Source organism: Colletotrichum paranaense (genome assembly GCF_030867605.1).
Source record: "Colletotrichum paranaense strain IMI 384185 chromosome Unknown Scaffold_11.1, whole genome shotgun sequence".
In the NCBI taxonomy this organism is placed as follows: domain Eukaryota; kingdom Fungi; phylum Ascomycota; class Sordariomycetes; order Glomerellales; family Glomerellaceae; genus Colletotrichum; species Colletotrichum paranaense.
The window spans coordinates 846,412-858,193 of record NW_026848969.1 but is presented as its reverse complement, the minus strand read 5'-3'; the positions used below and the strand labels follow the sequence as shown (position 1 = coordinate 858,193).

General features: G+C 52.6%; 3 protein-coding genes across 3 annotated transcripts; 1 reads left to right on the top strand and 2 right to left on the bottom strand.

The window, feature by feature from the left end:
• Nucleotides 1-43: 43 nt before the first annotated feature.
• CPAR01_12614 (calcium/proton exchanger) lies at nt 44-1,593 on the bottom strand (the record flags this gene model as incomplete). The annotated part of the gene is made up of 3 exons (XM_060496869.1): nt 44-733; nt 792-1,255; nt 1,308-1,593. The coding sequence occupies 3 exons, from the start codon at nt 1,591-1,593 to the stop codon at nt 44-46; spliced, it is 1,440 nt and encodes a 479-aa protein (XP_060344402.1).
• Nucleotides 1,594-2,317: 724 nt separating this feature from the next.
• On the top strand, nt 2,318-2,742 carry CPAR01_12613 (uncharacterized protein; the record flags this gene model as incomplete). Its single annotated transcript, XM_060496868.1, has 2 exons — nt 2,318-2,517; nt 2,562-2,742. The coding sequence occupies 2 exons, from the start codon at nt 2,318-2,320 to the stop codon at nt 2,740-2,742; spliced, it is 381 nt and encodes a 126-aa protein (XP_060344401.1).
• Nucleotides 2,743-7,386: 4,644 nt separating this feature from the next.
• Nucleotides 7,387-10,221, bottom strand: CPAR01_12612 (glycosyl hydrolase family 81; the record flags this gene model as incomplete). The annotated part of the gene is made up of 5 exons (XM_060496867.1): nt 7,387-7,403; nt 7,468-7,981; nt 8,039-8,337; nt 8,389-8,533; nt 8,584-10,221. 5 exons carry the CDS (start codon nt 10,219-10,221, stop codon nt 7,387-7,389), a joined length of 2,613 nt encoding a protein of 870 aa, XP_060344400.1.
• Between the last annotated feature and the right edge of the window lie 1,561 nt (nt 10,222-11,782).

The following is an 11,782-nucleotide window of genomic DNA, read 5'->3' as shown; positions in this document are numbered from 1 at the left end:
ATTGCTTTTTCGTAACTTTTGGCATTTCCAGCGCTTAGTTACCTCAACCCTGAACAACGGACAGCACCCGATCGATAGCGTCGCTAGGGCTGACATAGAAGGCCAAGGCGATGATGATGTACAGGCCAAGCAACATGGCGCCCTCCAAGTAGTTGGACTTGCCGTCCTGGACAGTGTACGTGACGACCAGGACAGAGAATGCGAAGGCGACTGTCTCAAAAGTCTCAAAGTGGAGAGTCATGGGCTTGTCGAGAACAGCCCATCCGAGGATGACCAAGAACGGGGTAACGAGAAGGGCGATCTGGATGCTAGAGCCAATGGCAACACCCATAGCAAGGTCCATCTTGTTGCGAATAGCAACAACGACGGCTGTGACGTGCTCTGCCGCGTTACCGACGATGGGGATAAGAATAAGACCAATGAAATTCTTGCTGATGTGGGCGGTTTCGACAATGGGATCGATGCTTTCGACGAGATAATCGGCGCAGATGGCGACCAAGACAGTGGTAACGACGAGAACGACGGCCGCCGCAATAGGGCCCATGATCGGCTCCTCAACCTCCTCCTCGTGGTGGTGCTGGGTCTCGGCATCGAAGAGGTTGGGGTGAGTGCGTAGCTGGAACCAGAGGTACAAGACATAAAGCAATAGCAGGATGATGGCGGTACCGCGGGAGAGTACCAAGATGCTGTGCTCCTTCTCGGCGCTTTCGGCCTTGTCGAGGACCGAGTAGAGCTACGAGGCATTGTTAGTCATTAAGCGCGGGGTTTCATGCCCTGTCGGGAGAGCTTACCGTGGCGGGGATGACCAGTGATGCTGATGACAGCGTCATCAGCGAGCAAGTGGTCTGCGCCGTAGCAGAGGCAAAGCTCTGTTCCATGCCCTGGCCAGTAACTCTGTCGCGCATGTTGACAATTCCACCAAAGAAGAAGCACATGCCCATGACAAGCAGCAGGTTAGAGAGAATGGAGCCCAGCATAGACGACTGGACAACCTCGATTTGACCCTCCTTCAAGGCGACAATGCTGACAATCAGCTCGACGGCGTTTCCAAAGGTAGCGTTGAGCAGGCCTCCGAGGGCCTCACCCAGCTTCATCGAAATTTGCTCAGTTGCAAAGGACAGAACAGCAGCGAGGGGGATGATAGCGAAGAAATTAATGGTGAAGACGGCGACTGGGCTCCAGTGCAACTTTCCGGCCACAATGCCAATAGGCACCATGACAAGCAGGAAGTTGACATAGTCTGAGAGAGAACGGTCTATTAGCACACGGCGGCGCATAGTAACGCTATATCGCATGATTGAACTTACTACTGAGGAGCGACACCTTGGTGACATGCCAGGCGTGCGATGAGTATCTTACGGCGGCATTGGGGCTGTCGGTGCCAGGTGTCTGTGTCGCGTTGAAGAGAAACTTCAGGGTCTTGTTGCCGCCGTCGCCGTTGACAATGTGGCTATCGTGGGTTCCCGAGTGGTTGCCATTTGAAAGAAGAGGCGAGTTCTCGTTCACGTCGCCTTCGCGGCCGTTGGGCTTGTTGGCTGTACCCCAGGAGCGGACCTGTCCGCGGAAATGTTGGTTGGCTGAATCGTCGGACATGGCGCCGTCATAATTAGCCGGAGCCCTGACCAGTATGAAGAAGAAGAATTTCCTGTCGCGCGGTTCGTAGATGTGACAGATGGGAAGCCGGATCGGATTTTGGGGGTAAGGCGTCCGGCGAGTACTAGAAAAAGGCGAGAATGGAAAAAGGAAGAGACAAGGGAGTGACGATCCACGCGCGGGATAGGGCGACCTGATAATCTGTGCGCCCGAATCCTAAAGGTGTAGTGGAAGAATGGAAAAAGAGTAGCGGGTGGTGGGTGGTTGCGATGCCAGAATGTGGCTTGGAGGAGGGAAAGATGGTGAATGACTTTCACCCCGTGGTAGAAATGACTTAGCGCGCCAAGGTGAAGGTGTCCAGGGGAGGGATGCAGCTTCTCTACCTAAGAGCCTAGGACATGGGGCGGAAAGAAAGTCCAACGGGGCTTGCTGGGGCTACACTAAGGTAACGTCGTAGCGGAAGAGTGGGAAAGTGGAATAAGTGCGGCAAGGTAGGTAGGTTTGGTAGACGCAGATAAACCATAAGGTAAAGTAGGTAGGTGCGAATGGCGAAAGTACAAAGCGGGTTTCAAGGCAGAATAACACGAACGTGGGTGGTAAACGGAGACATTGTGCTCAGAGAGATAACAAGGCAGGTAGAGAAGTCAGGTGGTAAAAGTGCGAATAAAAAGGTAAATCCGTAGATCAAGCAGAGAGAATGAGAATTGCAATGTACTTACACACCATGATGTCGCCTCTAAGTGACTTGATGAGTTGCTTGGCCTTTTTTGTCCCCTACCTTGTTATCACGGCCGGCAGTCCTAAGCTGCAGACAACGCTTTTGCGCGTGGGTATTTCCGAAAATGATAGTCGCGACGGACCGGATGAGATTTCTGCTCGAGGCCCTGTGCCTGCGCCGCCCGACGGCAAAGAGAGTGGAGTAAGGTAAGGTAGGTAGCGGACGGTTCAGTGACGGCTTGATCCAATAGATACAAGGCAATGGCAAGCAGTATTGGGCTGCCAAGTCCAAAGTACAGAGGAATCTATGTGGACGGTGTATCGACCGGAGGGGGTCCAAGTGGATTGGGTCCTTGGGTGCTTGGGATTGAACGTGCGAGTGAGCGTGACGATGCGATGGATGCTGCTGCAGCACGACTGCAGGAGGCTTGAAGCAGAGCGACGCGACTCGACGACGGGCTACGGGGAAGGGTGTTGCTGTGTCTTGACCGTTGAGAAAGAGATGGTGTGGAAGGGCAAGGCCAATTGGTAGCCTTTGCGGTGATGCAAAAAAGGTGAGGCGGGCTTGGTATCGGGTGAATCTGTGTCTGGTTGATAGTGATTGATAGTGCTTGTAATTTGTTACCGAAAAAGTAGCAACGGCAGCAATATGTTGTCCAAAGCCGTGTTCCAAGAAGTTCAGGCGATGGCAAATGAGTCTTGGCTGGGGAGAAGGGTTGAACAAGAAACGAACACAGCCCCCTTTTCCTGTCAGGCTACTATGGAGAACGTGGGACGGATGCCGTGGTACCCAAAGAAGAGAGAAACAGGACGGGACGAAACAGACGCTCTGAGTCTCTGCTGCGAAAGTGGTGGTGCTTGGTGTGATTGTGGTGCCGAGAGGGAGTGACGGGAACGAGGAATGACACTTCTGGATGCATGGGCGGCCTCCCGGATACATGCAAGGACGAACGGTGCACGCCGTGGTAGTGCAAGGTACATGCAAAAAGGTACATATCCAAACCAACATTTTGCATATCAACCCATTGAAAACCCACTCAACGACGTCGGCGTACGGATACACTACACTAGACTAGCACTGTTCAGCTTGTCAATGGCTGCTGAATCCAGCTTTACCGGCACTCAAGACAATTGCTGATTACCCCGGTATGACAGCATTGTACGGATCTACCTCACTAAAACACCCGCCGGAAAGAGAAGCTTTGAGTAACCATGGGCCATTTTGCAGTGAAAACCACTTTACTAGGGGAGAGAAAGGCCCTCCCAAACGTCATACAATGGGTTAGCCAGTAGCGAACAGGTTTCAGTCTTTCCAAAGCCAAGGGGTGAGGTTGGGGTGATGTTGGCGGCGCCCAATGAGGAGCTTGCTAGGATGCCAAGCGTGGCTGTGTTGTCTGGCGTTGCTTCTCATCTTTCTCCGCTGTTTCCTGTTCGGCGCCCGCCCACTTACCCTCTTGAGCAGTGAGCTAAGGAGCTTTCCCTGGATCCCTCCCTCCCTGAGTTGCTCTTGCACAATGTCACTTGTGAACTCACTCACTCCTTCCCTCCCACATTTCCGCCAGTAGGAGCGCCTTCCATTTCCCCAAGTATGAAGGTTCCGAGGGATACGTACCTGCTATCCATCACGCTACCGATAGCTCCCATGCTTTCCGTCATCGTCTGCTGTCAACTTTCCATTCCCTCGTCACCAGGAATACAATCCACATGCTACACGGCTCCTCGCATCGAAAAGAAGAGAGACCATCGTTATCGATACATTCGCTGGACAGCCCCTATCAAAAATGCAAACACTATCGTTGCCCGTTGGTCACCCACACTCATCTTGTTCGAACCCAATGCTGCGCGCCCGCCTCGCATTGCCTCAGCAACCTTTCAAACCTTGGAGTCAAAAATGATCAAGCTCAGTCTTGGCTTGACACTGCCTTTCCACAATTCCTCGTCTCGGCACGAAGCCGTCCCACTCTCAGGGAATTCGTCTTGACTTTCGGCTCAGGGGACCAGACGATATGCGACAGACAGCTCGAGCTCCAGCCCACTATTCACCATGGAACTCGCTACCCAATCGTGCCAATACCACGCTCGCACTACTGTATCCGAAGCAGAGCCCCAGTTGCTGGCCCATTTTCGCCGCCCTTGACTTTGTCCCAAACGTCAAACGGGGCCCCAAGTGCTGTGCTCGTCTGAAGATCGTTGCTTCGATTCAACACTCCGAGTTATTTCGGTCACAATACGGAGAGCATCCATACAACTTCGGGCTGAGATAGGGCGCCCAGAGTTCCATCTCACACCCAAAACCACAACGACGGCGACAAACAAGCTCCAGAGTCTACTCTCTGGCCAAATGCTGTTTTCGGTTGCCCTGCGAAACGCCTTGCCTTGGCTTGCTGAGGGTGGCGGGGGTCCGCCCTGTCCATTCGCTTTCGGAGTCCCCTGCACCGATCTACGGACCCCCCAATCCATCGCTGAATGCCATTTCGAACCTTGACCGGACATGGGGCCAGGAATCCCCTTACGTTGGTCCCCTTATCGCCATGATTCTTTATCGATAAATTTCGTTGCCGCTTTACTGTGATCCTCACCATCATCAAAGCCTCGTTGCCAAGCATCGTCAGTCTTGGCCTTTTACTCAGCCGAAAAGAATTCATGTGCTCATTGCCACACACACAGCCTTGCGATTTGATGGCCCGACTCGTGGTCTTCGAGCTTGGCATGTCTGCCTCGCAATAATCTTCAAGTCAAATGCTGCTCTACATTAGCCTTTCCGACGTTACTTCCCCAACTCTGAATTGCGGGGACGGGCACGGAGGCTGGCCTGTCGCCGATTGATATTACTTCCCAGCCGAATCCCGAGTCATCCTCCACACCATGCTTCATGCGCGCGCGCTTCCACGCGAAATTCGTGCGCTGGCACCTTCACAGCCACCACCATCCATTCGAAAGACACAGCAAACCCCACTAAACTCCGGCAACGTTCTCTGATACGGTGATGCCAAAGCACCTGCTGTCTGTTGCGTAGGGTGCTTCGTAAGAGGCACGTGGCTTTGAGGGCTTGGCCAGCCGGCTAACATAGCAAGGAGAAGCAGCAGTAGCTTCTCTCAATGTCGAAGACTTGCCGGTATGAAGATCTCAGAGTCGACTTCATGGACACCCGTCATAGAAACAACCAACGATGATCATGCTTGGCAAATCCTCGCGGACAAACACGGCCACAGCACTCATGCTTCTAAGCTGACTGCATCCACTGATGTTGGCAGAGCAGCAAGGTGCCAGCACAGCGGACTTGGTTCAGATCAAATCAAATTTGGGACAAGTAGCAGGGCCTTTATTACAACATCCGCCCAAACGCGGATTTGGTAAAAAAGCATGACGGTTACGCGAATACCTTGCTACTAGAATTTCGTCTTATATCCTCGCCCCAACACGGGATGTCATCTCTGGTGCACTGTCAGTCAATGCCCTACCGAGCTGAAAGGCATCGTACCTGAGCCAGCTGTGCCGACTTCCGAGTAGTAAGGATCACGCATCAGCTGGTAAGAGACTTGGCAAGAACAGACATCAACGAGACCTTGCATCCATGGCGGTTTGTGACCGCTAGCCCTTCTTCGACTCACAAGGCCAAGGCAGTTTACCTCATATGGCTCTTGATACAATAAGATGCCTGCTGCTCTGACGCGATGCAGTAACGTCGCAAGCCAAGTTGATGACCTTCCTGGGAAGTCGAAATCTCGCCTTCCACTCCACATCCAGGACGATTTTCTGAATCTCGAAAACCGGCATGAATGTGGAAGCTCGAAGCTCGATCCCCGTATATACCAAAGTAAGCACAGTATTGACAGTCAGTGCGCGCAAGTCGCCGTACGGTGTTTGGATTCTATGTCTATGTGGCAGTAGACACCGGCATCTCGACACCATCTTTGCAACTCCAAGATCGATACAGATCTGGCTGATCAAGCTGATCGTTTCTCTGCACAAGAGACCTAGACCAAGACTTTGTCCGCCGGCAGCCTGATTCTAACCAGCAGTTGCAATAAGCATTGTGGCGACCAAAAAGCTTAGCCTTCCGGCCCCCAATCTTTTTTCTCTTCCCGTTCATTCGCATTTCGTACCCCTCGCTGCCCCCAAGAGCTAGAGAAGCCGGGGCCCGTGTTACGTGGATGGGTGACGCGTCATCCGTGGCCCTGCCAAAGAGAAACCCATCCGCCCCCCTGGGATTTTCTTGTCAATCTGCTGCTGGGCTGCTCTCCCGTTTTATCAATGATGGAGGGGGTGGATCATAAAAATGCATGTGCCGTGTTTTCCTTGCTTGCACGCCCCGAGCTCGTTGCTTGAGCTACCTTGAGGCTTGGGATGCTTATCTGTCTCGCCCTCCTGCAGGTGAGGTGCACACGAGGCTCGGCTGATTTATGACCGCTGCGAAATGCAGACCCTGCATTCTTCAGCTATCTGTCCAACAGTTTTTCGGGATACCGGATGTGTGTATTGCATATTTCATCTGTTCACCTATTATGTACATGATTCAACGGGGTCCGAATGATCACCGTGTCTTGGCGGGCTCATTTCGTCTGAATTATTACCACGGTCGCTTATAATATCAGCCAGATCGTTATGATCAGAGGAAAGATGAACGTTTTGACAACTTGAGATGAGAGAGGGAGAGGCTTGGCATTTATTCACTTGGCAGGCACTTTTTTCTTTCACTTTTGTGTACTCAGTATGGACACTCAAAGGCTGAGAGGCAATTGCAAAATTTTCTTTCTTCGTGATAAAAAGATATAATCTAAGGTTCTGTTTGAGTAGGGCGTTGCGTGTCGTAGGAATTTCGTGTCGTGTCTTCGTATTGGGGCATTACATTTGTTTCGTTGTTCCCATCTCTTCATGTCATGCTCGTTGCTCATTGTTGTTTCGTCGTTCTCATTACTTCGTCCACGCGCAATAAGAAAAAAAGAAATAAGAGAAAACCGAATTCGAATGGTGCCGCCCTTCTTTGATCTTCATGTCGTTCATTCCATACACCAGTCATGTAAGTGTTGAATTAGGACTGGGTGTGGTTTCCCATTCAGGGTGTTGAAAAACGTCTTAGACGTTGCCCATCACTGAAAGATGATGTGTTAGTATTTGCTCGTACTGTGACAAGGCTGAGATTGGAAGGAGACTTACAAGCTGCATACGTCAAGTACCACGTCAAACTCGCGCCGCCGTCGATCCAGCTAGGATCAAAGTTGGAGCTGTTGAAAAAGTTCCACGCCGTCTTACCGTCAATCGTCGCAAGGTTTCCATAGATGATACCCCTCCAGCCGCCCGCGATAGTATCGACGCGTCCGTTGCTAAAGTACACGTCCCATTCTTCCTTGACGAAGGCCGGTGTGCGGACAAAAGGCGAGGGCGCGAGGAGGGGAATCATATGAATACCTTGGATGAACTCGATGTTAGCGCCAAAGTAGGTCGTGTGGTCAATCTTGTTCTCAAAGAGGATGCCGGCCACCTTGTTGCCGATAAATTGGGGTGGCTGCACGACATTGTCGCTCTTGTAGAGGTAGTAGTCCTGTAGGGCGCGGGCGATGATGGAGAGCTGGAGGTTGCTTCGCGACGAGAGCATGCTGTCGCCCGAGGCGTCACCCCACATCTTGAGGGCGTAGGCGTGCATCATGTCTTCGGAGCTTGATTCTTGGTCCTGTCGTCCGTGATGTTAATTCATGTGCTCCAAATCTCGAGTAAAGGTTGAACTCACCTTTCCATCGTACGAGGCGTACAGACCATGGGCCCAGCTGTGGCCATGGTACCAGTCGAAAGCACGCCACGTAGGGAAGTAGGTATCTTGGGTACTGGGGTTGGCCACGTCTCGCACCAGAGCATTCACATAGTCCTTGTTCGCACTCAGCCAGCTCGGGTCCAAATGAGCAATGGCTGCGGCTGCAAGGATATGATAGCCATAGTGGAAATGGTGGTCATTGTACTGCGTGTTGCCAAAGTCGGCGCCGTCGTTGCCCGTGACGTAGGTTGCCGAAGACACGACACCTCCCCAAGCGCCTGGGTCTGGTTAGCGGGATGTATGTATCGTCTCGAGAAACCGCAACTCACTTTCATATACCAGCGGATACTTTTGTTTGTTGGTAGCAAACGTGGCAAACGCTGCCTTGAGCCTGTTCAGGCCTGACTGCGCCAATGCTGGGTCGCCTAAAATGTCATTGATCACAATAATCAGTATGGCAAACTTGGCCAGGGCCTAGTTGCGAGTTAGTTGGGACGTTTCACAGATATTTGAAGTAGACTTACCTTTCCGCTGAAGTACATGGAGTCCAGATCAGACTGAGCCATCATGTCCTGGGATACCTCCTGGGCCGCTATCCCGCGGATCACGACTTTGGCGTTGTCAGATAGCGTGGTGAGACTGCCTTGGTCAGGGCTCCAAGGAGCGAAACCCATGTTCACAGGCAAGTTCGACTCTTGCATCGTCCACTGGTCAGCCAAGACTGCTGTTGCGATACCCTTGGCAGGAGTCATGAGCTGAACCGGCTGAACACCATTTCTTGTCGTAGAATCAAATGAGGAGACATGGTGCGGCAGCGCGTACATGACCAGCTTGCCATCAGGATGACCGTCCTTGGCAAACTTGAACGTGTACGAGCCCGTGGTGCCGCTCACTGAACCAGACAGCGCGACTGTCGTGGGATAAACACCGGCCGCCTGGTCAAGCAATGCCTCTCCGTTTCCGGGATCCTTGGCGACTTGAATGATTCCGTAGAAAGGCTGCGTTGATTGGGCGAGACCGTTGTTGACAACCTGCAGGTTGAGCTGGGATCCGGTGGTTGCATATGCGTATAACCGCCAGATCTTGCCGTCTTCGAGCTGGAAAGTGTACTTGGCAACGCCGGGCTTGGGGTCCTGTGTCACCCGCGTAACCGTCCTGAAGAAGACTCCCGTGCGGATCACGGGGGTCGCGCCGGCATACTGGGCTGTGATGAAGGGCATTCCTTGGACGAGAGGGAAAGAAACCGCCGGCACAGCTTGGGCATTCGGCTTCAGGTGAATTGTCGCAGAGAAGGCCGTGATGCTGTCGATTCCCACCGCGGTGTCCGACCCGAGCTCCTGAGCGCTAATTACCATTGATTGAATACCTACCGGGTTAATGAAATAAGACGCAGCTCCAGAATCCGCCTTGGTCGGGCCGAAGACACGTTGGCTCGCTTCGATGTGGGAAATCGTCATGCCGTAGCTGGCAGCGGCCCCTCGTCCTGCCCCCCATGCTATGCCGTAAGGGTAGGTGTACGTCGGCGCCGTCTGGTCTCCGAGGAAGAAGTTGGAGTAAAACTTGTTTGTCTGAATCGGTGAGCTCGAGGTGATGCCCTTTCTCGGAACCGGGTGATCACTGCGGGCTGAGATGGTGCCCGGGGGTGCCCCAGTGCCAATGGGCTCAGAAAAGATGTCTCCGGAAGGCATTGGTGCAGACGGAAGTGGCGCAACTGAAGTAGCAGGTGCCGCTGTGTCGATGAGAGATGAAGGTGTCGGAATAGGGTTTGACATAAGAGGGCAAGACGTAACCTTGCCCGATGCAGTGAGACCAGTCGCAACGTATCCAGAAGTTTGAGGCGCTGTGTTGGTTAGAGACGGCAAGATCACTACTGTTCCGCTAGCTTCGGCGCTGGTGACGACGTTGGGAACCTGGGAGTTATCCAATGCTGGTGCTGATGTTTGCTGTGATCCTTTCGTGGCCCTGACTGTTACGGTTACGTTCGCCGTCTCTGTCAGGCAAGCTATATCACGACTATCGAGGAGTAAAGCCCGAACGTTCAATTGGCCGAGAGACACCGAATCCGGGTGAGTATCGTGAAGGCGAACGTGTTGCTGGTGAAATAGGGCGAGTGCGTTCTCGCAGAGGAGGACCTGTATCAAGGTTAGCCTGAGGATCCCCATTTTCGTATGAAAGCCCGCCATTGCGGGGGAGGCAATGATCTTATCGTGTTAGTATGAGGTTGTAGAGGATGTTCAAGCCTGTTTCTGGCTTTCGGGGGTATGTTAGGTAGCGCGTGGCAGGGAGAGAAGTTCCTCAATTCTGCATGAGGTAGTATAGGAGCGGTGCTCCAACTCATATAAACAGGTGTCATGGTGAAAGCAGCCACACGTCAACAATGGACAGTCCTCGGTGAACCGATAGTGGTAAGCCCACGGGTGGGATTGCCGCAGTCCAGAACGTGAAGATTTGCAGCGTTACCGCGCAACGTATGGACCAAGAATGTGAAGGGAATGTACCGGTCCCAGAAACAATGGATAGGTCTCACCTGGTTAGGAATGCAGAGCGGCTTGCCGGGGAACTAGGTCTAGGTACAGAGCAATGAGAGCCGCGTGATGAGATAGGATAAGGTGCTAGGCACTGAGGGATCGCGATCAGTCAAGACAGGTAGGCGTCGGTGGTGGCCGTGTCTTGATGGCAGCAGAGGCTTCTGAGTCTTTGGCCAAGAGCTGATGAAGCGACGATGATGTTGTGGCTGGCAACAGCGGCACTGGCAATGGTCTGAGGACTGCGTTGGGCGACAAGACGCGATGCAGCCGCAAAAAGACCAGCAAGTAATATAAAAGACAAGGTAGGTATGTGTACTGGTTCAACTAGGCGGTCTTGGGTCTTTTTCTGGCAAGCGCAATTGGAGAGAGATGTTGCGATGGGGAGTTTCGACTCATGAGGTTAAGTATGCACGATTAATGCAGCACCCAAACGAAACGACCCTCTTTGGCTGACGCGTGCCTGCCCTTGGCGTGGAGACTCTTCGGCATCCAAGCTGCCGCTTGACAGTCCGAGAAGGGAGGGGAAATCAGCCAATATTGGCAAAAATGACCGGTGCAATTGACAGAGCAACAGGTCACTTGGCCTCGAATACGATGGTATGCACGGATAATTGAGACCCGTTGGGGCAAAAAGAATGTCTTCTATCTCCAGGGACCAAAGCCATGGAGGGGCATATCGTCGTCCCTCTCTTTGCCTTTAGCGAGACACTCGGGCCAGTGACGTAAGAGTAATGGCATCGCTGACTTTTGAGCAGCGGGATCGGGGTGGTAACTGCAACTACAGGCCACTGTTGCGAGAGCAGATGTTGAGCTGAGGTTGACGACAGTGGTCAGAAGATGCCCTTTGCTGACGCATTGGAGACAAGAGGTTGCTTCTTCTCGGTGTAACCAGCTTCTTCTGCCTGTCACCAGGCAATATGATCTTGGAGAAATCCTTGGCGTCATCTTGGCGAATGTCAGTGGCCACACTTGGCTTGCTGCTGTGACCTGGAACATGTGTAGATGAACTGTACAATTCGATGAAGGTAGCGTCAGGCGAAAGATGGTGTCGAAAGTGTAGTCTGCATCATATAATGGATAGTAATAGTAGTCAATTGAAATCGCAGAGCCAATCGCGGGTATCGAAAGCAAGTCTACTCCCAAGCGCCCCAAGCGCCTATAATGAATCGTATATCAGAAACCAAGAGAATGTTGC